This window comes from Bos indicus, chromosome 14 (genome assembly GCF_029378745.1).
Source record: "Bos indicus isolate NIAB-ARS_2022 breed Sahiwal x Tharparkar chromosome 14, NIAB-ARS_B.indTharparkar_mat_pri_1.0, whole genome shotgun sequence".
Lineage (NCBI taxonomy): Eukaryota > Metazoa > Chordata > Mammalia > Artiodactyla > Bovidae > Bos > Bos indicus.
In genome coordinates, this window is record NC_091773.1 from 1,893,672 (window position 1) to 1,914,675 (window position 21,004).

Here is a 21,004-nt window from a genome sequence, read left to right on the forward strand (position 1 = left end):
ATAACTGTTTCAATGAGTTTGTCTACTAACTCTATTATCTGTCATTCATGGGTGGATTTTGATTATTTCTCTTTCAATGTGGGTCATGTTTTCTTGCTTCATTGCATACCTGGTAATTCTTAAACAGATGCGAACCATCATCAATGAGGTCTGTTATGTGCTGTAAATTTTTGTATTCCTATAATTATTGGGGGGCTTTGTTATGGTACACAGTTAAATTAATTTTAACTCTAAACTCTAAACCTTTTCAGATCTTTAAAAAAAAAAAAAAAGTCTTTGCTGGTAGGCTAGAGCAGCACTGATTCTGGAACTCCATCTGCCTCAAACACACCTCTGGACTCTGCCCTCTCCCCATGAATTAAGACATTCTCTACCCAGGCCAGTGTGTGCAGGCCCAGGCCCAGCAGGCAGCTCTGGGGGTCTTCTCTCCCATCCTGGGGGGGGGTCCCACCTTCACCTGCTGGACTCGAGGGGACCCTCTGTTCTCTGTGCACCTCTCCCCTCCCTGGTTCTCTGTTTTGTGGATGCCAGCAGCCTTGACCTGCAGTGACATACCTCCATTGGGAGGGGGAGCAGAGGGCAGATGGACCTGCCAGTGCTGGGCCCTCGGGCCCCAGGGTCTGAGGGGAGAGGTGCTCATCACCTCTTTGATGCCCGTCTTCCTCTACAGCACTTAATAGCAACTCAGTCTCAAACTTGTTTAGGTGTTTATTTTTCTTCTTCAGTCAGTTCAGTTCAGCTGCTCAGTCATGTCTGACTCTTTGCAACCCCATGGATTGCAGCACGCCAGGCTTCCCTGTCCATCACCAACTCCTGGAGCTTGCTCAAACTCATGTCCATTATGTTGGTGAGGCCATCCAACCATCTCATCCTCTGTCGTCCCCTTCTCCTCCCGCCTTCAGTCTTTCCTGGCATCAGGGTCTTTTCAAATGAGTCAGTTCTTCGCATCAGGTGGCCCAAATATTGGAGTTTCAGCTTCAGCATCAGTCCTTCTAATGAATATTCAGGACTGATTTCCTTTAGGATGGACTGGCTGGATTTCCTTGCTGTCCAAGGGACTCTCAAGAGTCTTGTCCAACACCACAGTTCAAATGCATCAGTTCTTCGGTGCTCAGCTTTCTTTATAGTCCAACTCTCACATCCATACATGACTACTGGAAAAACCATAGCTTTGACTAGACAGACCTTTGGCGGCAAAGAATTGTCTCTGCGTTTTAATAAGCTGTCTAGGTTGGCCATAGCTTTTCTTCCGAGGAGTAGGCGTCTTTTAATTTCATGGCTGCAGTTACCATCTGCAGTGATTTTGGAGGCACCCCCCCAAATTTTTCTCCTTAGAGTTTTACAAAATGCTCTTGCTTCTCTCTGACTGGCCAGGGAGAGGCTCGTGATCAGGAACCAGGCCTGCTTTCTCCTGCTGCCTCCTGCAAGTGGTGTGATACACGCTCAGCACGCACCCACTGAAGAAGACAATGGATGCATGGCTACTGAGCTGTCATTGCGAGGGTGCCAATTGTACTTCTGGTTCCTATTTGCATTACAGCATAGACTGTCTCCTTTGAACCTGGAAAATCTTTGGTCCCAGGCGGCAGATTGCAGCATTACTATGCAGAGGAACAGCCACGGTTCCCTCATTTCAACCAGGCTTTATTGAGTGCTTGCCACAGTCACTCCCACCACTTGGCGTGTTCACGTGGCATGGACCACAGTGACACAATCACTTACTCATTCAACAGTCACCCAGTGGCTCCTAATGCCGAGTGCCGGCAGGTCTGCGGTCGCCACCTTACGAGTACTGGGGCAGGTCTGCGTATGGCTTTGGGTCTGAGTTCAAATATCTGGGAACATGCACCAAAAAATGTTCCCAGGGAGAAGCAAGAAAGGGAGAGGAGAGAGGGCAGGACTCGCCCCGGGACACGGGTTTGAGCAAACGGAGGACATAGGCCGTGGAGACCGGATCCGGGAGGTGGGAGGGCCACAGGGAGCTGTCCAAGGAGCCAGAGTGGGGCGCTGCCTGCCTCCCGGAAGCACCCGTGGCTCGTGGAGCCCTGTTTCCTCCTGGGGTCTTGGAGGCAGATTTAATACTGCCACAGGCTATAACACGAAGAGTTGGCATCTGTGGGGGCACCCTGTCTGTGCTCACCCCCGAGGTGCCTGGTGGAGGCCAGGCTGACCAGCTACTCTCTGGCCACCAGGCGCTGTACCAGAAGTCCATGCAAGCGCTTGATCTGCTTCTCCAGGCCTTCATCTCTGAGAACGAGAGCATGGATGAGATCTGCTTCCTCCTGCAGGTGAGGGCTCCCAGTGCCCACCCCACCCCGGGGCCCACCCAGGGAACATCCCGCAGGTGGAGGGCCAGGAGGGCAGGTCAGCCAGTGTGCCCCACACATGTATCCAAGTGCTGGGGTGTTCGCCTCTTCCCTCAGAACAGTGCAGACCCTGCAAGGAGCAGGGAGGCCCAGTGCCCTTACCTCCAGGAGCTCCAGGGCAGGGAGGATCAGCCCCTGTGGGCTCTCCTGCAGCCTGGAGAGGCCGTCCCTCAAACACCATCCTCCCTCTGCTCCCCCTGCACAGCCTGGGGCCTAGGGGGACACCACTCGCCCCCAGAGCCTTGGGAGCACCGAGGGGCAGTCATGTGGCTTCACCCTAGGGTGCCGGGCTACTAGACAGGTAGGAAAGGGTAATATGCCTCATAGGCTGTGAGCCATCCCAGCCACGCCCCATGTGGGTGGGAGCTGGGCAGGAGGGTGGGCCTGCAGGCTGAGGTCCCTGGCTCTGGCCTCCACCCCAGCACACGGAGCCCTGGCTGAAGTCGAGCAAAAGCTATGAGCGGAAGCGGGTGGTACAGTCCATCTTCCTGCTTCTCAAGTATGTGGCAGACTACGTGAAGCTCAGCGTGAGTGCCCCGCCGGGCCCTCACACCACCTCCTGTCGACTCCCGCAGTCCCTGTCCGCTGAGCACAGGGATGCTTGGCGGGCGCTGGGGCCCAGACACCCTCCCACCAGGAGCCCAGTCCTGGGGTGGAGGTCGTGGTTCAAATAGAACAGGGACGACCTGGATTGAAAGGCTCCCCGTAAGCAAGACTGGCAGGAAAGAGGGGGAAGCCGGGGGCTACCTGGAGCCCTCAGGCAAGGCCCGACAGAGAGGGCAGTGTTTGAGGACCGGGCAGCCGATACAAGGACCAGCTGGAGGAGCACTTAGCTGAGAGCTCTCAGCTCCAGGACCAGTAGGGCAGGGGGAGCCAAGACACAAAGACCTGGAGGGAAGGGGACGGGCCCTGGTGTAGTCACCCCACCCTCAGCCAAGGCCCCAAGCTGCTGAAATACAACAGTAAACAGAAAAACATCCCAAAGCAGCCAGAAGGAAAGAGTGCACACACAGAGGCGTGCACACACACACACAGGGAAGGAAGGACAGGAAGTCCACTAACTTCCTGTCAGAAGCAACGAGGAAACAGGGGTCCTGAAGGTGAACAAGGGCCCCTCTGCAGACGTGGCGCCAGCACCCAACCCGCAAGACGCTGAGCACAGGAACCGGCTGAGAGCTGCAGGGCTGGGAGGGACGGTGGAGGCCGGGCGGCTGCTCACTGCACACCTCCCCCAGGAGGAGGCCATGCCCTCGGGGCTGGGCCGCCAGGTGGGCCTGCTGCTGCTGCTGTGGCGGGACAGGGACCAGCTCACCCAGAGCCACTCCCACCAGTGCGTCTACCTCTTCCTGCAGCTTCTGATCCAGCAGAAGGGTGAGCCATGGGGCCAGGGGAGGCCTCCCTGGTGGTATGGGGGGAGGGTGTCGTCTCCCAGGCTGCAGGAGGCAGGCCTCCTGACCCAGTGTCCCACCGCAGGGAGCACGGCAGAGTTCATGCATCTGAATAAAATGAAGAACTTTGAAACAAAGGCTCACAAAGATTCAGAGCTGAAGTTCTACAGTTTGGTGAAGGTGAGGGCTGGGAAGGCTGGAGGGTGCTGGCAGCTGGCCCGGGGCTCCTGCAGAGCCCTGGACTGCCCAAGAGCACAGGGTCAGCCTGCCCATTTCACAGATGGGGCCAGGGGAGGGACTCTGCAATCTGGGCAGGGGTCAGGTTAGCAAGCACCCAGTCCCCAGAGCTCTTACCAGGGAAGTACCCCGTCTTTCTTCCCCTTAGAACTCCGCCCCCGCCCCGCTCACCCAACTGTGACGGGGCCCCTTAGGAGACGCAGAGTCTGTGGTCTCACAGACATTTACAGAACCTCCCTTCCCAGCATCCTCTCCTTCTGGCCCCCCGTGGCCCCCCACTAGGGTGACAGCTGGCCTTAGCACCCCCATCCCTGATTAGGGCAAGCGGGATGGCTGGTCTCCCTTCTCTCGCCCCCTCTGCCCCCCGATCCCCACCCAGATCACGTCCTCGGGCTCAGCTCTCCCTTTGAGTTGGACTGAGATTCTAGGGCTTGGGTTTGAGTCCAAGCTGTGCGCCACTGGTTGAGTGCTCTGGTGGGTCGTCGAACTTTCTGTGCCCGTTGTCCCACCTTCTGAGGGAGCCTCACCGAGCCCGGAATCCAGCCGCTCTCAGCACAGGCTGGGACGGGAGCATGGATGTCCCTGAGGACCCTCCCCAGAGGCTCACAACCGAGAAGCCCATCCCTCTAGTGGGTTCCCCAGAGGCGGGGCCGGGGCAAGAGTCCCAGTGCCCTTGACCGAGGAGTGGGGAGGGCTGAGCAGGGCGTGGTCTCAGCCCGGCCCTGGGGGAGGCACCAGAGTCAGCCCCCACCTCTATCCCAGGCTAGGGGTCGAGCACAGCTGCTCGCTCTCCGACTCTGCAGAGCAGTTTCCCAGAGAAGGAGCAGCTGTGAGCCTGCAGTGGCCACATTTCTGGCTACTGAGCGGCGGTCCACGGCCTGTGGAGGCCAGCCGGGCCGGCACCGACAGCCTGCTGGGGGTAGGGGTTCAAGTGGGGCCCTCCTGGGGTCTCTGCAGTCTGTGCAGCTGGTGCTCACTCTGTCCCTGGGTAAGAGCACAGCCCAGCTTTGTCTCCGAGCACACACTGGGACGGCCGGGATGGTGGCTGACCGGGGGAGGACCCCTCGGCCCTTCAGCCCGGCCCCTCTGCTGCAGACCTTGGCCGAGCACCTCACGGTGGCGCAGCACACGCAGCTCGTGCTCACGCTCCTGCAAGGGCTGTGCAGCCACGACTCCCTCAACAGCCACCTGGCCTCGGAGCTGCTCCTGACCATCATGGAGGACCGCAGCATCAAGCCAGAGCAGGTGGGCCACCAGGCGGGGGCCGTGCGCACCCCAGGCCTCTTCACTGAGGCCGCCTGGGCCCTGGAAGCAGGAAGTCCTGAGGCTGCTCTTGGCCATCAGCTCTGGTCGGCACGGCTGAGCTTCAGCCAGGCCCAGGGGTTCCCACCTGGCTGGACTCCTCAAGGTCCCAGGCCCCTGCCACAGGCAATCAGAGAGGCACCCTGTCTCTGTCACAGTCTTGTCCAGCAAGAAAGAGAGAAAGGGGCCCCACCCCTGCCAAGATTTTAACTGCCCTGGTCTGACTCGGCCAACCTAGTCCACAGCCCACTCGGAAAGTCACCTTCCGCAGCGAAGGCCAGGCCCACTGGCCCCTTGAGCTGATGTCCATTTTCACACGAGCCTGCAGCAATGGCGGGCTCAGCCCAGCTGGGGGCATCCCCCTTGGGGCCTGTACACGTCCAGATACCCCACTGGCTGCAGGCGGGGATGCCCTCCTGGAGGAGACCAGGCATGGGGGCTGCTCCGAGGCTCTCGTGGCCCACCCTCCCTGCACAGGTGGCCGAGATCCTGCAGGAGCTGTTTCAGGAGCTGCCCTACATCGTCTTCACGAGCATCCTGCAGACCACGATGAAGGCCGTGACGGTGCTGGGCACGCAGCACACGCAGCAGACCGTCGAAGTGATGCTGTCCCTGTGCCCTCCCTCAGAGAGGTAGGTCACTTGCGCCCACAGCCCAAAGGTGAACATCTGTCCATCTCCGTGGTCCACCCTCCAGTCCAAAGACACATCCCGAACTGACTCGGTTCCTGGGAAGGCAGAACTGCCCACGCACTTCAGCCTGACCTCACCCACTGCCTAGACTCCAGAGCCAGGGCGGCCAGGGGTCTCTGAAGATGCGCCACGCTGAGGGGCTAAGGCAGAGTGTCCCAAGAGGGGCCCCATGGCATGGATGCATCCCTTCAGGCTCAGAGAGCTCCCAGGAACCAACCTGCAGAGGGCGGGGAGGTCAGCTGGGGAACGTGACAGCACTAACGAGCCCCCAGCAGCTCCTGCCACTGCCCAGCCCGGAGCACACCATGTCCCAGCCGCCCCCTGGGCTAATGTGGGGTTTCCAGGAGCCATACCGTGAGGGCCATAGCGTCATGTTAGAAACACAGCCTCCGGCCAGCCCCAGGGTAGCTGAGTCGGCAGTGGGATTCTAACCTGATTTGAGTGGTGTGTGAACTCTGAGGTCCAGGGTGCTGGAGGTCACAGTGCCTCCTGAAGTATCTCGGGGAGCAGCAGCCTGCTGTGGGGTCAGCTGTGCCCCTGACATGCACCCCAGGGCTCACCTGTCCCCCAGGCTGCTAAGGGGTGCACCCTGCTGGGTATGAGCCCCACTTTACAAGTGAGGGGACAGGCAAGAGAAAGACAAGGTTTGCTCACATCCCGGGCAATGGGATACGAGGCGGGGTTGAGTGTGAATACTGGGGAGAGCCAGCCCAGACAGAACTTCAAGCAGGGCCCCCCCCCACCATGGGTCACCGGAAGATAGCTGCTGGACGCCCCCAGTCTAGGGGCTTCCCTGATCCTGCAGAGCCTGGCTACCTCCACTGCCCTGCTACCCTGGGGTCGTGTCCCAGTGGCCCCTCACCCAGAGTGGCCAGCCAGCTGGCGGGACTGATCCCTGCCTCCCCAGGCAGGTCATGCCCCTGTGGAAGGCCCTGGCCACCAACAGCCGGCTGGCCCGCAAGGTCATCACGCTGCTCTACATGAAGCTGAAGCTGCGGCCCCCCCGAGAGCTCATCAAGGTCCCGGTGCAGGCCGAGCTTGTTTCCCTGCTGGTGAGCCCTTCCCCTGCACCCCAACCCCTGCAATGGAGTCTGACATTCAGGGGCCTTGGGGAGGCCAGGGTGGTCTGGCAGAGGGTTTCCCCGGATGCTGAGTCCCAGGGTGGGGCCAGCTCGAGGCTGGCACCAGACCCTCCTCAGGGACCAAGGGCAGTGCCTGTCCTGCTGCAGGCCCTGGGCACCATTTATGAACTCCTCTACATACATGAGTACAAGGCCACGGTGCGCTGGGCCTTCGCAGGGATCCTCCTGGGCCTTCTCACCCAGCTCCACTACCTGTTTGAGCTGGATGTGGTGGAGGGCATGTCCGACTACCAGGAGGAGGCCTTGGAGGCCAAGGCCCTCAGCCCCTGCAGGTGAGATGCAAGACTCAGCCTCTGGGTCCAGCCCTCTCTCAGGACCCCAACCCACACCTTCTTTCTGGCTCCTTCCACTCACCCCTAGAAGCCCTGTGGGCAAAAGGACCGGGGCTAAGGGCTGGGCACCCACCCAAAAAGGATGAGCTCTGGTCCCACCTGGGGGTCCAGGGTGGGGAGCAGGGGACTGAGCAGCAGACCGCGACCAGAAGGGCGATTCCTGCAGGAGGGGCGTGTGGAAGGAGGCCGCTCACCCCACCCAATTGGGAGAGCACAGGTTATGCTGGAGAAGTGGGCCCTTGCCCTCTTTCACCCCATCTCAAGACCCGTCTTGCCCCTAGGACATGCCTGGAGGCCCTAAAGGGTCTCTTCTGGACCACCAATTACTGGGAAGTGTTCGCCCACCTCAAGCTGCTAAGGGGCTGGGAGCTCTTTGAGCACCTGGAAACCTATACCGAAGGGGTGACCCTCCTGGCCAGGTAAGCTCCAAGCCTGGGAGGGGCCTGCCCCAGACCGCACCCCCTGATGGACCCCCACCCCCACCCCCCGAAACTCCTTATTGGGACCCTGCACTCCAGACTGAGTCACCTGGGCCATCTCCCTGAGTAAGGAAGGTCTGTTGGGGTAGAGGGGTCCCCTTGGCCAAGGAGGGAGACTTCATGTCCCCTTGTCTGCCTCCTCCATCTCACAGGGCCATGGCCCACTACGACTGTGAGGTCAAAGCGGTCTTGGGGCAGGCGGTCATTTTCCTGAAGAGCCCTGAAGAACGGGACAACATCGTAGCCATCCTCATCATCACAGAGGTCAGCCCCTTCTGGCCACGCCTCACCTCGGCCCCTCACCAGTGCCCTCTGGCCCTCAGGACAGAGGATGGACTTCCATCCCTACCCCTGAAACACAGGCCCCATAGCTTCCGCCTCCCACGTCAGGTCTACTTGCTGCCTGGAAGTGCGGCTGTGCCTCTAGCCCCGCTGCCTCATGCCAGGCTACGGGCCCATCTCCCCTGGCAGCTGTAAGTAACTGGAGACCTGACTGTGCCGCCCCTGCCTAGTTTCTCAGTGGCCAGGAGCTCACCCAGTACATGTCTCGGAGAACCATAGACAGCTTCCTGAACCTGGGCCTCAACAACCCCAACCCGCTGGTGAGGGCCATGAGCCTAAAGGGCCTCAGCAGCAGCCTCATGCAACCTCAGAAGGTGAGGAGGGAGCAGGGAGGAGGCTTCAGGGAGGAGGGGGGCGCGGTGGAAAAGAGCCTCCGCAGCAGGTCACCTCGGAAGGGGTGGATGAGGAAGGCACGGCAGGCCGGGGCTGGGCGGGGCATACGGGGAGGGCTGGGGACACCCTGCTGCACTGGGCAGCGCCGCGGGTCCTAGACTTTCTGGACCGCAAGGGGCTCAGCGACTTTGAGGTCCAAGACCCCGGCCTCCTTTCCAGGTAGACATCCCTAACCAGAGGCACTCCTGCCAGGTCGTCCATCCATACTCCACCCAGACACCGAGAGCTCACACCTGCCTCTATGGGGACGCCCTTCCCTCTCCTGCCCTGTGGGCCTCCAGGCACACGTCCTCCTCCAAGACCCCGGCTGGGGCCTGGGGCCGGGTCTCCACTGGGCGCGAAGGGGGTCCAGGAGTGCGGAGGAGAGGTGGCCTCAGCGGGGGACTTGGCCTGGGGAGGTAGCACCGGTGGAGAGGCGGAGAAGGGCATTGCGTAGGCCGCAGAGCGGGCCAGCGGGTGGCCGCGTCTCTCGGCAGGTGGTCCTGCTCCGGAACCAGTTGACCGGGCTGCTGGACAGCTTCCTGAAACCCCAGCCCCAGGACCTGCTGGGCCTGATGGAGATCCTGGGTGACGTCCTGCACCACCTGGGTGCCCAGGGAATCGGCGCCGTCAGCGTCAAGATGGCTCAGCACCTGCTGCCGCTGTTTGAAGCCGTGAGGAACCCCGTGCCCAAGCCTGCCAATCAGAACAGCCAGAGCCGCCACACCTCACGCCCACCCCACCCCTGCCAATCAGAGCAGCCACAGCAGTGAACACCCTCCAATCAGAGCAGCCAGGGCGGCTAACTCCTGCCAATCAGAGCAGCCAGAGAGGTTAACCCCCTCCAATCAGAGCAGCCGAAGCTGCTGCTCCTGGCGTCGTGGATAACGTCCACAGGTGGAGCCCAGCGGGAACCTGGCCCAGGGCTGGACGGTTCTGTGAGGCCTTGAGGCCTCCGCATTCCTCACCCAGAAGTGGCGGTGGGCTGGGAGCAGAGGGCAGGGCCCGCCTAGGTTCACACGTAGAGAATGAGTGGGGGCAGGGTAAATGGTTTCAGGGGTTCTGAATAAAGGAGGGGCTTAAGAGTGGTGAGGCTTGAACTGAGGCAGGGCCGCTGGGCCACCAGAAGGACCTCAGGGATTGCGGGCACAGTCCTCAGGGACTGTGTGTGTGTGGGGGGAGGGGGGGTGGGTAGGCAGACTGTGCCACCCTTCACGCTGTGTCTAGGAGATCTCTGGGACTGCTGTCCCAAGGTGGTCTGATGAAGCTGGAGGAACTGGGGCGCAGAGTAGGATAGTGGGGTTCAGCACTCAGTGTGACCCAAGAACAAAGGCGCTGTTGTCAGCCCCTTGCCATAAAAGGGGCAACTGAGTCATGCACGGAAGAAGCCTTGCTGAGGGTCACAGAGCTAGCGGGTGACAGAGCCGGCTCCGGGGTCTGTGCTCTAACCCCCGTCCCAGTCTCCCTGGGAGTTGGAGGTGTGGTTGCTGGCAGCCCGAGGCCCCCAGAGAAATAGCACAGGAGAAACACCGGCGTAAGAGGCCAACCCAGCAGAAGGTGGCAGCTATGGGAGGGGGCAGCAGGAGCGGGCAGCCAGGAGAGAGGGCAGCCAGCCATTGTGACCCGTGCTGGGGCAGCCTGGGCAGCAGGGCCGGGGGGTGGAGGGAGGGGTTCGGCTCACCCTGTGCTGAAGAGAGCAGGCGTGATGGCACCCACTGGCCACTGCCATCGCTGGGCTGGAACGGAAGGTGAGAGGTGGGTGGCAGCAGGCAGGGCGAGTGGCCTGGTGGGGCTGGGGCTGCAGTGGGGCCTCGGGCGCCAGCAGATTGCCTGGCTGAAGGGAAGACCTGCCCGTCTCTGGCAGGAGCAGGAGGGCGTGCGTGGCGGAGCCATCTTCCTATACGGAGATGTCATCTACAGCGGTGGCAAGAAGTTCCGGCAGGCGCTCAAGAGCCATGCCTTCCAGGCCCTGGTGCCCCTGCTCTTCCACCTGGCCGACACCTGCCCTGAGGTGGTCACGGTGAGTGGTCTGGCGTGCCTGTCTTCGTCAGCTTGGGTGGCGGTTGTAAGCCACCACCGGCGTTGTCACTGAGATCCAGAGCCTGGAAGGCCAGCGCCCTTAGGCTGCTCTCCATGGTGTGTGGATGGCCATCCTCTCCCTGTGGCCTCACGTGCTGGTCCCTCCTGGGTGCCTGTGTCCTGATCGCCCCTCCTTATCAGGACACCAGTCACACTGGGTCAAGGCGGCTCTCAGACCTCGCCTTAACTCAGTCACCTCCCTAAGGACCTTTTCTCCAAATACATTCATACCCTAAAGTCCTGGGGTTTAGGACTTCAACACATGGATCTTGGTGACACAATTCTGCCCATCACGGGGACACAAGGACTCTCTAAAGGAGTCGCGAGACCAAGGTCCACGGCTGGTGGGGGCGGGTGAGTAAACGGCCAACACGCTTTCCTTGGATGCCTAGCCCCTGAACTGGGAGACGCACTCAGGGTTGGGAAGGAGGCCTGGGTGGCCAAGGCACCGCTGGAACCCTCCCGTGAATGACAGCAGGACACCCGCGGGTCTCGGGGAGTGAAGACTGCCGCGGGGCCCCACTTCCTGCCATGGTGCAGCTCCCCTGAGGTACAGCTGGGAGGCGGTGCCTGCTGGGCCCGGGAGGGCACAGTGCGGAGGTGGTGACCTGTCTCTGGGCACCCACAGAAGACAAAGTTAACCTTCCTGCGCTGCGCCATCCTGCTGAAGTGGGAATTCCGGAAGGAGCTGTTCAGCAAGTTGGCCTGGGGTCATGGCCCAGGCGCTGAGAATGACATCTTTATCTACATGGTGAGATGCTGGCCCCCCCGGGGCAGTGGCAAGGAGGCAAGGGAGGTGGAGACAGGCTGGGTGCAGACAGGGTCCCCTGAGGGGTTCCCAGAGTGGGCGGGGCAGATGCCAGCACTCCCTCAGGTGCCCTCACCTCGGTCCTGTGGATGTTTATTAAATGCCGGCTCCATGTTGGGTTGGAGGCTTCAGCCTCTGGGAGGACGCTGTTGCCTCTCTGCCGTGGCACTCACAGCCTCCAGGGTGGGCCACGCAGGAGACCACACCCCTGCCACGGGTCTGGACCAGGTGGCCCTGCCGGCAGCAGCCCCACACTGCTGTGGAGGGGCCCTGGGGGACATGGCGGCCCCTGACGTCCCAGTGTGGACGTCGGGCAGGCCCTATAGGTCCCAGCACCAGCAGTGGGCCAGACCCCCACCCCGTGCGGAGGAGATGTGTGCGGAGGTGGACATGGATGGGCTGGGGAGAGCAAGAGACACCGCGGCTCCACAGCTCTGTATTCCGGGCCTGAGGCGATCCCTGCCCCGGCCGTGGCAGCTGCAGGCTCCAGGCGTAGACAGGCCCCTGCTCCCTGGCACGGAGGAACAGCAGGACACCAGATCCCCGCGCATGCCCCTCTGAACAGAGGAGACCCGCAGACCGCCCGCATCCTGTGGGCTCACCCTGTGGAGCCCAGAGTGCTCCCAGAAGGGGCAGAGGCCACTTCTGGGAGACATCTGGACCGTAGAAGGGAGGGGCTACTGGGAAGCAAGGTCCCATTGGAGATGGGCCTGAGAAGGGCGGTCCGGCAGAGCCTAGCCCTGCCAGGGGTCCAGATTGCCTGCCCTGGACCAGCCCTGGACCCAGCCTGGGGTCACGGCCCTCCCCGTTCCAGGCTTGGAAGGCAGGGCCAGGGAGCGCGAGGGCCACCGCCCATCGCCCACCCATCTCCTTCCCCACCACCCCAGGTAGAGAGCAACTTCAGCAGCTACCACCAGTTTCTGATGCAGGCGCTGGCGTACCTGGACAGCCCGAACAGGCGCCTGAAGCTCACGGCCATGAAGTTCATCGGTAGGTGTGGCCATCACCCGATCCACGTGAAGCTACACTCCTGGGCCCTGAGGTCCATTTGATCTGCCAGCTGGGCACCTGCCCCTGTCCTGGCCTGCCTCCCTCAGTGGCCCTCACCTTCCCCCCTGCAGGGGGCATCCTGCAGGACTACTTCACCGATCTCTGCTTCTACCTGAAGAAGGGCGACGTGAAGACCCTCAAGAAGTGTAAGCACAGGGCCACCCTGAGCCGCATGGGAACTCCCCTGATGCTGGAACGGCCTCAGCCCCTCCCCAGGGTGGGCCGTCATTTTCCCCTTGAGAACTGATTTCAGGACAGGCCATGACCTACCTCACACACACAGCCCACGTGGGCCCTGGGGACAGGCCGTGACCCCCCCATACCGCTCTGATGGAGCCCCCGGAAGGGCAGTGTCTTCAAAGACCGGATTCCCAGGGCAGGTCCTGTCCCCTCCCTCTGCGCCTCCCCTCTGCACCACGGCCGGCTGCGCCGCGACTGGAGGACCCTTGGGTCTCTGCTGCAGACTTCGAGATGCTCAAGGAGGACCCGGACTCCGTGAGCCGTAAATTCTACAAGCACTTCTCCGAAGACGTCACTGAACTGTCCCAGTATGTGATGATCTTCTGAGTCAGTCTGGGGCTGCCAATGTTTGCAGTTGGTTTTGTTGTGTTGTGTTTTTTTGGTTCTGTATTAAATATGAGGTGTTTCTTCTGGCCTCCCTGGGCTCTTCCTACCCTGAGCCCTCCTGATGCCCCCTCCTCAGCCAGAGCCCGGCAGCCTCCCCTCCAGACCCAAATGCTGACTGGCCCTGGATGTGAAGGGCCGGCAACACAGGGTCCTCAATATCTCGGCTGGGCGTCTCCTTTGGCTGCGTGAGCCAGGCACTCCCCCGAGGGCACTGGGCCTGGAGCCTCGGGGGTCACCTTGGCACCCCCTCCTCACCCCTCCCCGGCCTTTCCAGATCCCATGATGCTGCCTCCCAACTGCTAGAATCTTCCACGTGCCTCACTCTGGTCCAGGCCCTGAGCTCCCCCCTTCCTGTGCCGACCCCCTACTAAATGAGCATCCCACCCCTGCCCATCTTCCCCTCAGGAACCTGTTTAACTCTGAAGTGTGACCCTGGGACCTTTGGCAATTTGTTTCCCACCTTCCACTGCCTTTCGGCCGAGGCCTTCCCCCTGCCTCTGCAGAGTCTAGGGGCCCTGCCCAGCCTTGTACAGGGTGGCCATCCTTCCCAGTCCAGATTTTACCCCTTCCCCTTCGAGGTCTTCCCTCCTGCCAGGGCCCAGGTGGGGGCCTCTGGCTGAGCCCAGCGAGGACCCTGAGCGTCAGCAGCTGGGGGGAGGTGGTGTGGAGCCGCAGGAGCCAAGGGCAGAGCGTGTCTACAGAGCGAAGGGGTGGGCAGTGCGGAGCGCTCCCAAGGCTGGGGGTAAGGAAGGCAGAAGGACGCAGGTCTTCCCAAGGTCACTTCAGGGTCAGCAGGTGGGACAGAAGATAAAGGGAGAGAGTCCAGCCTCCATGGTGCGCAGACTAGATGCTCTGAAGACACCTCCCACCAAAATACAACCGGATCTTGGATAAGTTACAATAACTGTACTTTTTAATACATGGCTGCCTCTCAGAATCAGTGGTGTGAACAAGTGGAGAGCAGTCTGACCCTTGGATGACTAGAATACACATATCTGACAACCCAGCAATTCCACTCCCGCATTGACAAAACAAAGAGATCCTTGTACAAGTCCCAAAGTGCAGAGCGGGGCTTGTGATGGGGGACATTGGAGACGTGGACGGACAGACCACATCCATCTCCCTTGGATGTGACAATAAGTTTTTAGATAGAACACAAAAGTACAATCCATGGAGGAAAAAATGATGCTGATTTTTTTAATTAAAAATATTTTTTTAAATTAAAAAATGCTGCTTTACAAAAGATACTGTTGAAAGATCGAAGAGACCAGTCAGAGACTGGAAGAAAATACTGGCAAAACACGTATCTGATAAAGGATGTCTAAAACATAAGGAGGAACTGAAACTCAGCAATGAGAAAATCAACACTTCTGTGTCCCTCTCGTGTGATGGTTGTGAGGGTCTCAGTCCAGACCTCACCCCAGTCTCACTTGGCTGTGAGAGTCATATGTTGTTGAAACTCATCAAATGCTTAAAATGGGTGATGCTTATTATATATACATTATATCTCAATAAAGTTGGATAAAAATATAAAATTCAAGAACGCACATCACAGTTTCTACGCACAGAGAATGTTGTTATGTATAGCTTCATATAATCTGTGATACACATTCAGCAGTATTTTTTATTAAAAGAAACCATGTCAAGAAAAAAAAAAAAGAGAAATAGCAGATCAGATGCACACATAGCAACCCAGATGGATCTTTGAGGAAAAAAAAAGCATAGTGGAAAAAAAGTGAAAAACAAAATTGAGATATATAGCAATATAAATAAATTTAAAATATGTACCTTTTATTACTGTGGTTATAGAAGATGTTCACATTACAGGAAGCTTGCGAAGGGTATAAGGAACCTCTATACTATCTCGGCAACTCTCCTATAAGCTTATTTCAGAATAAAAAGGTTTTAGAAAACACTTTCTTTTTTTTCTCCCTAAGAGCACTTACAAACAAAAAAGGCACATTAACTAAATTAGAGTAGTTGCTTATAGGTTGGTGGGAGGATTATGGGGGTAAAGAAGAATAAATAAACATGTTAATAAGCCAGAGTGGGACTTGCGTGGGCAGTGGTGATAACGTGCCAGACCTTAATCCTCTGTGGAAAGAAGAGTTTACCATCAGCAGATTGAGGGGCTTAGGAAAACACTCCAGGAGGAAGGAATGAAACCTAAAATACCCTGGTGCCATAGGGTGATTTATAATAAGAAACACACATGTGGTCTTCTTCCCTCTTCTGGCACAGAGTGCCCCAAACCCCTGCAAGGTCATAAGTGATGAGGTTGAAAGAGTCTTTCTGCATGTCAGAGGTAGTTTCTGGACCCACCAGAGGAGAGGGCTGGCTGCCAGGAGAGTCAACCTTGGGACCAGAGGGAACTGTGAACCTACCCCGGCTCTGGGGAGGGGAGAGGGGCTGGAGGTGGCATCTACGGCCAGAGGCCAGGGCTTTAATCAATCCTGTCTCTGTGATGAAGCCTCCATACAGCCCAAAGGCAGGGATTTGGAGAACACGTGATGATGGAGAAGAGAGACGGCGGGAGCTCTAGCCCTTTCCCCACGCTTTCCCTGTGCATTCTCCATCGGGCTATTCCCGAACCTTGTCCTGTTACCATAACCAGTGATGCAGCGAGTACAATGCTGCTCTGAGCTCTGCAAGCAGCTCTGGCATATCCACCGAACCCAGGTGGGGGGCCTGGGAGCCCTGAGTCGCAGCTGTTGCTGAGAGGCACACCTGGACTTGAGGCTGGTGTCTGAAGCATGTGTGAAGGGAGTAGCCATGTGGGCTGAGGCCTTAACCTGTGGCACCTGATGCTGCCGCAGAGCGAGGGTCAGAGCTGAGCTGAACTGGAGGACAGCCAGCTGATGCGTAGAGCACGGCCTGTTGGTGGTGTGGGAGAGACCCCTCATGCACACCCATGAATCGGAATTGGTGCGGAATCCAGTTAAGTGGTGAGCCAAGAGACTGTTATACACATAAGTAAATATAACCAAATGCTGTCTGTTTTTAAAAAAATAATGCCATGCCTGCGTGCTTAGTCGTGTCTGACCCTTTGGACTGTAGCCCGCCAGGCTCCTCTGTCCATGGGGCTTTCCAGGCAAGAATACTGAAGCTGGCTGCCATTTCCTTCTCCAGGGGATCTCCCTGACCCAGGGATCAAACCCACATCTCCTGTGTCTCCTGCGTTGCAGGCGGATTCTTTACCTGCTGGGCCATCAGGGAAGCCACAAAAAGATAATAATATCTAATTAAAGGCAGTAGAAAAATACAGAATGAAAATAATAGAAAATATTACCATGTAAGCCCCAAGAAAGTAAGTGTTCCAAGGTCCTTGTGTTGTATGAAAGGGGGGTTAATAAATTGATAAATTTTGGTCCTTAAGTCAAATAACTGGTTATATTTCAACATCTGAAAGGTAAGCTGAAAGGAAATAGAATCTGTATAGTTTACCAACAAATAAAAGATAAAAGTGGACTAAAAATAAATGTGTTAAATGTAACCACTCCAAAAATCAAGAAAGAGTGTGTTTTTTTTTTTTTTTTTTTAAGTAGAGTGAAAACAGGACAAATATAGAACACTAAAGAAGATGGGGAAACAAGTCGAAAGATGTTGGTAATTATAAAAAATATGATTAAAACACAAAGCCCAGAGTCTGTTCTTTATAACCAAAAGACAAAAGAAAAGAAAGAAGGCACAGTTCAAACAACTGGGCACTACAAATGGGACCCAACTAGACTCCTCAGAAATCAAAAAGGTGAGAACAAGATGAGCAATTCCCTTCTAATACATTTGAAACCGTAGTTGGAATAGGTGGATTTCTAAAAATATACAGCATGCTAAAAGTGACTAAGGAAGAACTAGAAAGCCTGACTAGTTCTATAATTTAATGCTGATGAGCAGGACTAGTTAAGGGGAGATGGGGAAGAGTCGCGTGAGCCAGGGAGGCAGATTCCTGGAGACGGAGGTGGAGAGGGAGTCAGGGTGGCTGTGGGTCCTGGCTGGAGGAGGAGCGAGGAAGCGAGGTCGCCCTCCTGCCTAAGACCCCTGTCAGGGCCAGGCCGGGGTCCAGGCGAGATGGACCTCCCTTTGTGCCCCGGGCCAGTGCTGTGTTGAGGGCACAGCAGCTGCAGCTGAGACCAGTCAGACCACTGACTCATTCCTGCAACTCCGGGCAAGTTGCCCAGACTCCCTGCAGGCCAGTCTCCTCTTCTGCAAAGGGGGATGTTAGTAACAGCACTGGATGCCTGCCGTCCACCCTCTGTCCCGACAGGGAGTCTTGTGAAGGCTCAGGTCCTCACTGAGGGCTACTTCAGGGAGCCCTGTACCCATGCGACAGTCCCTGCAGGCCTGGGGCGCACGGCGGGGGCAGTGTCGATGGGCCACAGAGAACACTGGAGCAATTTGCCCGGACTGAGCCCACCTCAGCCTCGACAGTCCGGAGTGGCCCCTGCCCTGGGCGTGGGCTTCCAGTCTGCAGCCTGGCCCCCGCCTCGGACTGTTCTGCCCACTCCGCTTACTGTGCTGTCCGTCTCCCCAGCGCACACCTGGAGGCAGGTAGAGGTGGCCTGTGCAGCCTCCCTGTGTGCTCTGGGGGGCCTGCTCCCCCAGGTTCTCTCAGTATCCCAGCTGTTGGGAGAGCAGGCCTGCTCTGAGGGGGACCAGACCCCCAGGCCAAAGCCTGATGACTCTGGGGACACTCAGGACTGGGGAGGGGCAAGGACGGGGAACTCCAGCCAGACTGGGGCCAGAAGAGTCTCTCTCTTCCCAAGGGGTGACACCCCATCAGCAGCCTCTGAGCCTGTGTTCAGAAGGCCCACCTGGGTGCCCAGCTACCCACCCCGCCCACCTGCAGGCTCAGCCTGTCCCCTCCCCGGGAGGATCACGTCCCTCTTCTGGTTGCCTGCGCTGCTCTCAGGGTCCCACCCTCTCCTTCTAAGAATCAGCACCCAGCCCCATCCCGTCCCTCCCCTTCCCTGCCCTGCACCCCTGCCCACCCTCCTCCAGCCTGGAGCTGGCCTTTAGCAGGGACCGGGGTGGAGTCTGTCAATCCCTTCCTCACTAGGGGCTGGGGGCTTCTGAGCCTGGAAAGGATCTCAGGGGGTCTGGAAGGACACAGGAGCCAGGCAGGGCACGGGGCCGCAGACACAGAGAGCTAGTGAGTGGACAGGCCCCCGAGGCCAGGGGCAGCCCACCTGTCCTGGCACCTCGACCTCCAGGCCACCCCCACCTACCATCTGCCCCCCAAGGAACTCCGAGCGACAGAGAGGGAGGGAGCCCATGGGGGCGCCGCCTTCTGCCTCTTTCCAACTCCCCTTCCGGGGTGGGGGTCCATATGGTGTTCCCAGGGAGCCATCTGAGCCCAGCAACACCTCCTCCGCCTTCCTAGGCCGACTACCACCCCCCACCCACCCCACCCCCTTGCCCAGCGCTGGCTCTCCCCATCCTGTCAGGGTGCCCACTGGCTGGGAGGCCAGGCTTGGGCTTGGGGTGCCGGACGTGGGGAGGAAGAGGCCCTGCCCTCCCGTCCCCCGGGCCTGGGGAGGGGCCTGGACTGGACTGTGCTGACGCTTGAGCGCGGGTTTCCAGACAGAGGAGTCTCAGGCTCCGTATTTCCAAACTCTGGGGCCAGCGCACTTCCATCAGGCAGCCGCGCCCAGCCTGGCAGGCTCCGGGCGTCTAGCCTGAGTGGACTGCCAGGTCCCCAGCCTGCACCCGGCCCCAGGCCCGACCACCCTCTGGGGCGGCTCTGGGGCAGCCCTGGGGCTGGCAGTCCTGGGGGCGAGGCTAGGGAGCCGCGCAGCTGGGCGCTGACGTGAGCAGAGCCGGCGGGCGCAGCTTCCGCCTCTGCCAAGGCCTTATTTGGAGATGCTTCCGCTCCAAGTAGGGCCGTGACTGGCACACTCAGAGCTATTCAGAGGCGCCCCTCCTCGCCTGGCTATTTTTAGGGCCTGAGAAAATAAGTCGGGGAGCCCACTGCTCCCCGGGCCTGGAGAAGTGCCGAGCCAGAACGCTGGCCCCGGAAGGGGGTCTCGGCTGAGCCGCAGAGGAGACCGAGGACTCCGCAGGGGAGACCGAGGACTCCGCAGGAGGCCCCTCGGGGAGGGGCCTGCCCGAGGTCGAGGCCGCCTGCTCCGGCAGACCCACGGCCGGGAGCAGGGGCCACCATCGGCTTGCCCTGCCTGGGGAGTCTTACTGCCTTGGGCCCCTCTGCAGGCCTCTCTGAGCAGATCCGGGCAGGGGCATGGATGCTGCAGTGGGTAGGGGGGCAGCAGTGGGGGGGACATGCCAGAGGAGGTCCCACTGGGGCCAGAATCAGCCCACCGTCTCCCCGGGGGCTGCAGGGAGGGGACTGTGGAATCCCACTGGCAGGGGGACCGAGACCTCCCGGGCTACAGGCCGCCGGTGGCAGAAGCGGCACATGGGCGGGGCCTGTACCATCCCCCACCTCCCCTCAACCAGCACTGTACTCTGAGTTTCGGGGCGGCTCCAGGCAGAGCCTTGGTCCCCTCCCCAGGGCCTAGGGGTGGGGTTTTCTCAGAACAGGCCTTCAGTCAAGATACCTGCTGGGGCCTGGGGAGTTCAGCTGGAGGCCCAGTCCCCCAGATTTTACCTCTGTCAGAAAGCGTGGATGGCCTGGTCACCTCCCAGGGAGGCAGGACAGCTGAGACAGGGGTGGGTGGCACTTTCTGGGCTTCTTAAGTGGCACCCCAGCTGCCCTGTCACCTCAGGGATCCACGTGGAGAAGGTTCAGGGAGGCGGCGGTTCTCCGGGCCCTCCCTTCCCGGAGGTTTCAAGAGGTCACCGTGAGCAGGTGGAGCAGGACTGGGAAGGACACTGTAAGCCAGTGGAAGGTTCTGGAACCAGCCCTGGAGTAGGAAGCACACAGGATTTGCGTGGGAAGCCTGAGGGTGGAGGGGTCGATCCTTCGTCTTGAATGAGACACAGAGGGGACAGTGGAGGCTAGGGGTGCTCCCCTGGTGGTTATGAGCAGCCCAGACAGTGATGGGGGAGAAGAGAACTGAGCGGGTCAGCCGCTGGGGGCAGGAGGCGTTCGCACTGCAGCATGAGGTTAGATCTCAGGGAGGACTTCCTGACAGCAAGTGTGTCTGTGCTGGACGGGGGCCAGGAAGCGCGGAGGGGGAGAGGCAGGTGGGAAGACTTCGCCAGAAAAAGCCTCTACCTGCCTGGAGGCGGGCCCACCCCAGGGAAGGGAGGGGGCCTTGTTGGATGTCCCTCTGTGCCTGCACTGTTGGGGCTGGTGACAGGAAAGGGAGTGAGCAGACGGAAGCCAGGTGAGGAGGAGCCGCCTCCCGTCTCAGGAGTGTGGGTGCTGGTGAAATGTCGGCTCCTGACGGCTCCACCCCCAGGTGACTCAGAGGCTCTAGTCACTGTCCTTATGCACCCCTCCTTCCACCTGTCAACCCATTCGCCCTCCAGATGCTCCCAGTCTGTGGGCGTGGGGGACAAGGTGACCCGGTGAGATTCTGCTTTTCAATCTCAGAAGCCCCACCATCAGCAACATAGATCATGGTGACTGCCATCTTAGGCATCACCAGCACCAAAATCACTCCCACCACCATCACTACCTCCATCTCCATCTCCAACTCCACCACCATCACCCTCTGCACCCTCCCCACCGTCACTACCCCCATCTCCAACTCCACCACCACCATCACTACCTCCATCTCCAATTTCATCACCACCACCATCACTACCTCCATCTCCATCTCCAGCTCCACCACCATCACCCTCTGCATCCTCCCCACCATCACTACCTCCATCTCCAATTTCATC

The 21,004-nt window shown here is 59.2% G+C and overlaps 1 protein-coding gene across 15 annotated transcripts in view; it reads left to right on the top strand.

Annotated features, from left to right (window-relative positions):
- The window catches only part of LOC139186851 (maestro heat-like repeat family member 5), a 28,650-nt gene extending 14,356 nt beyond the window's left edge, over window positions 1-14,294 (top strand). For 8 of the 15 annotated variants that reach the window (XM_070802326.1, XM_070802333.1, XM_070802330.1 and 5 more), the window contains exons 12-28: window positions 2,193-2,288; window positions 2,789-2,893; window positions 3,602-3,737; window positions 3,840-3,934; window positions 5,087-5,236; window positions 5,771-5,925; window positions 6,893-7,037; window positions 7,215-7,399; window positions 7,741-7,878; window positions 8,091-8,202; window positions 8,451-8,594; window positions 9,150-9,326; window positions 10,517-10,672; window positions 11,360-11,482; window positions 12,427-12,529; window positions 12,661-12,735; window positions 12,965-14,289. In XM_070802326.1, the coding sequence (XP_070658427.1) occupies window positions 2,193-2,288; window positions 2,789-2,893; window positions 3,602-3,737; window positions 3,840-3,934; window positions 5,087-5,236; window positions 5,771-5,925; window positions 6,893-7,037; window positions 7,215-7,399; window positions 7,741-7,878; window positions 8,091-8,202; window positions 8,451-8,594; window positions 9,150-9,326; window positions 10,517-10,672; window positions 11,360-11,482; window positions 12,427-12,529; window positions 12,661-12,735; window positions 12,965-13,095 (2,226 nt within the window). In that variant the 3' untranslated portion in view covers window positions 13,096-14,289. The other 7 variants (XM_070802320.1, XM_070802319.1, XM_070802322.1 and 4 more) reach the window with 7 other exon arrangements.
- Window positions 14,295-21,004: the final 6,710 nt, after the last annotated feature.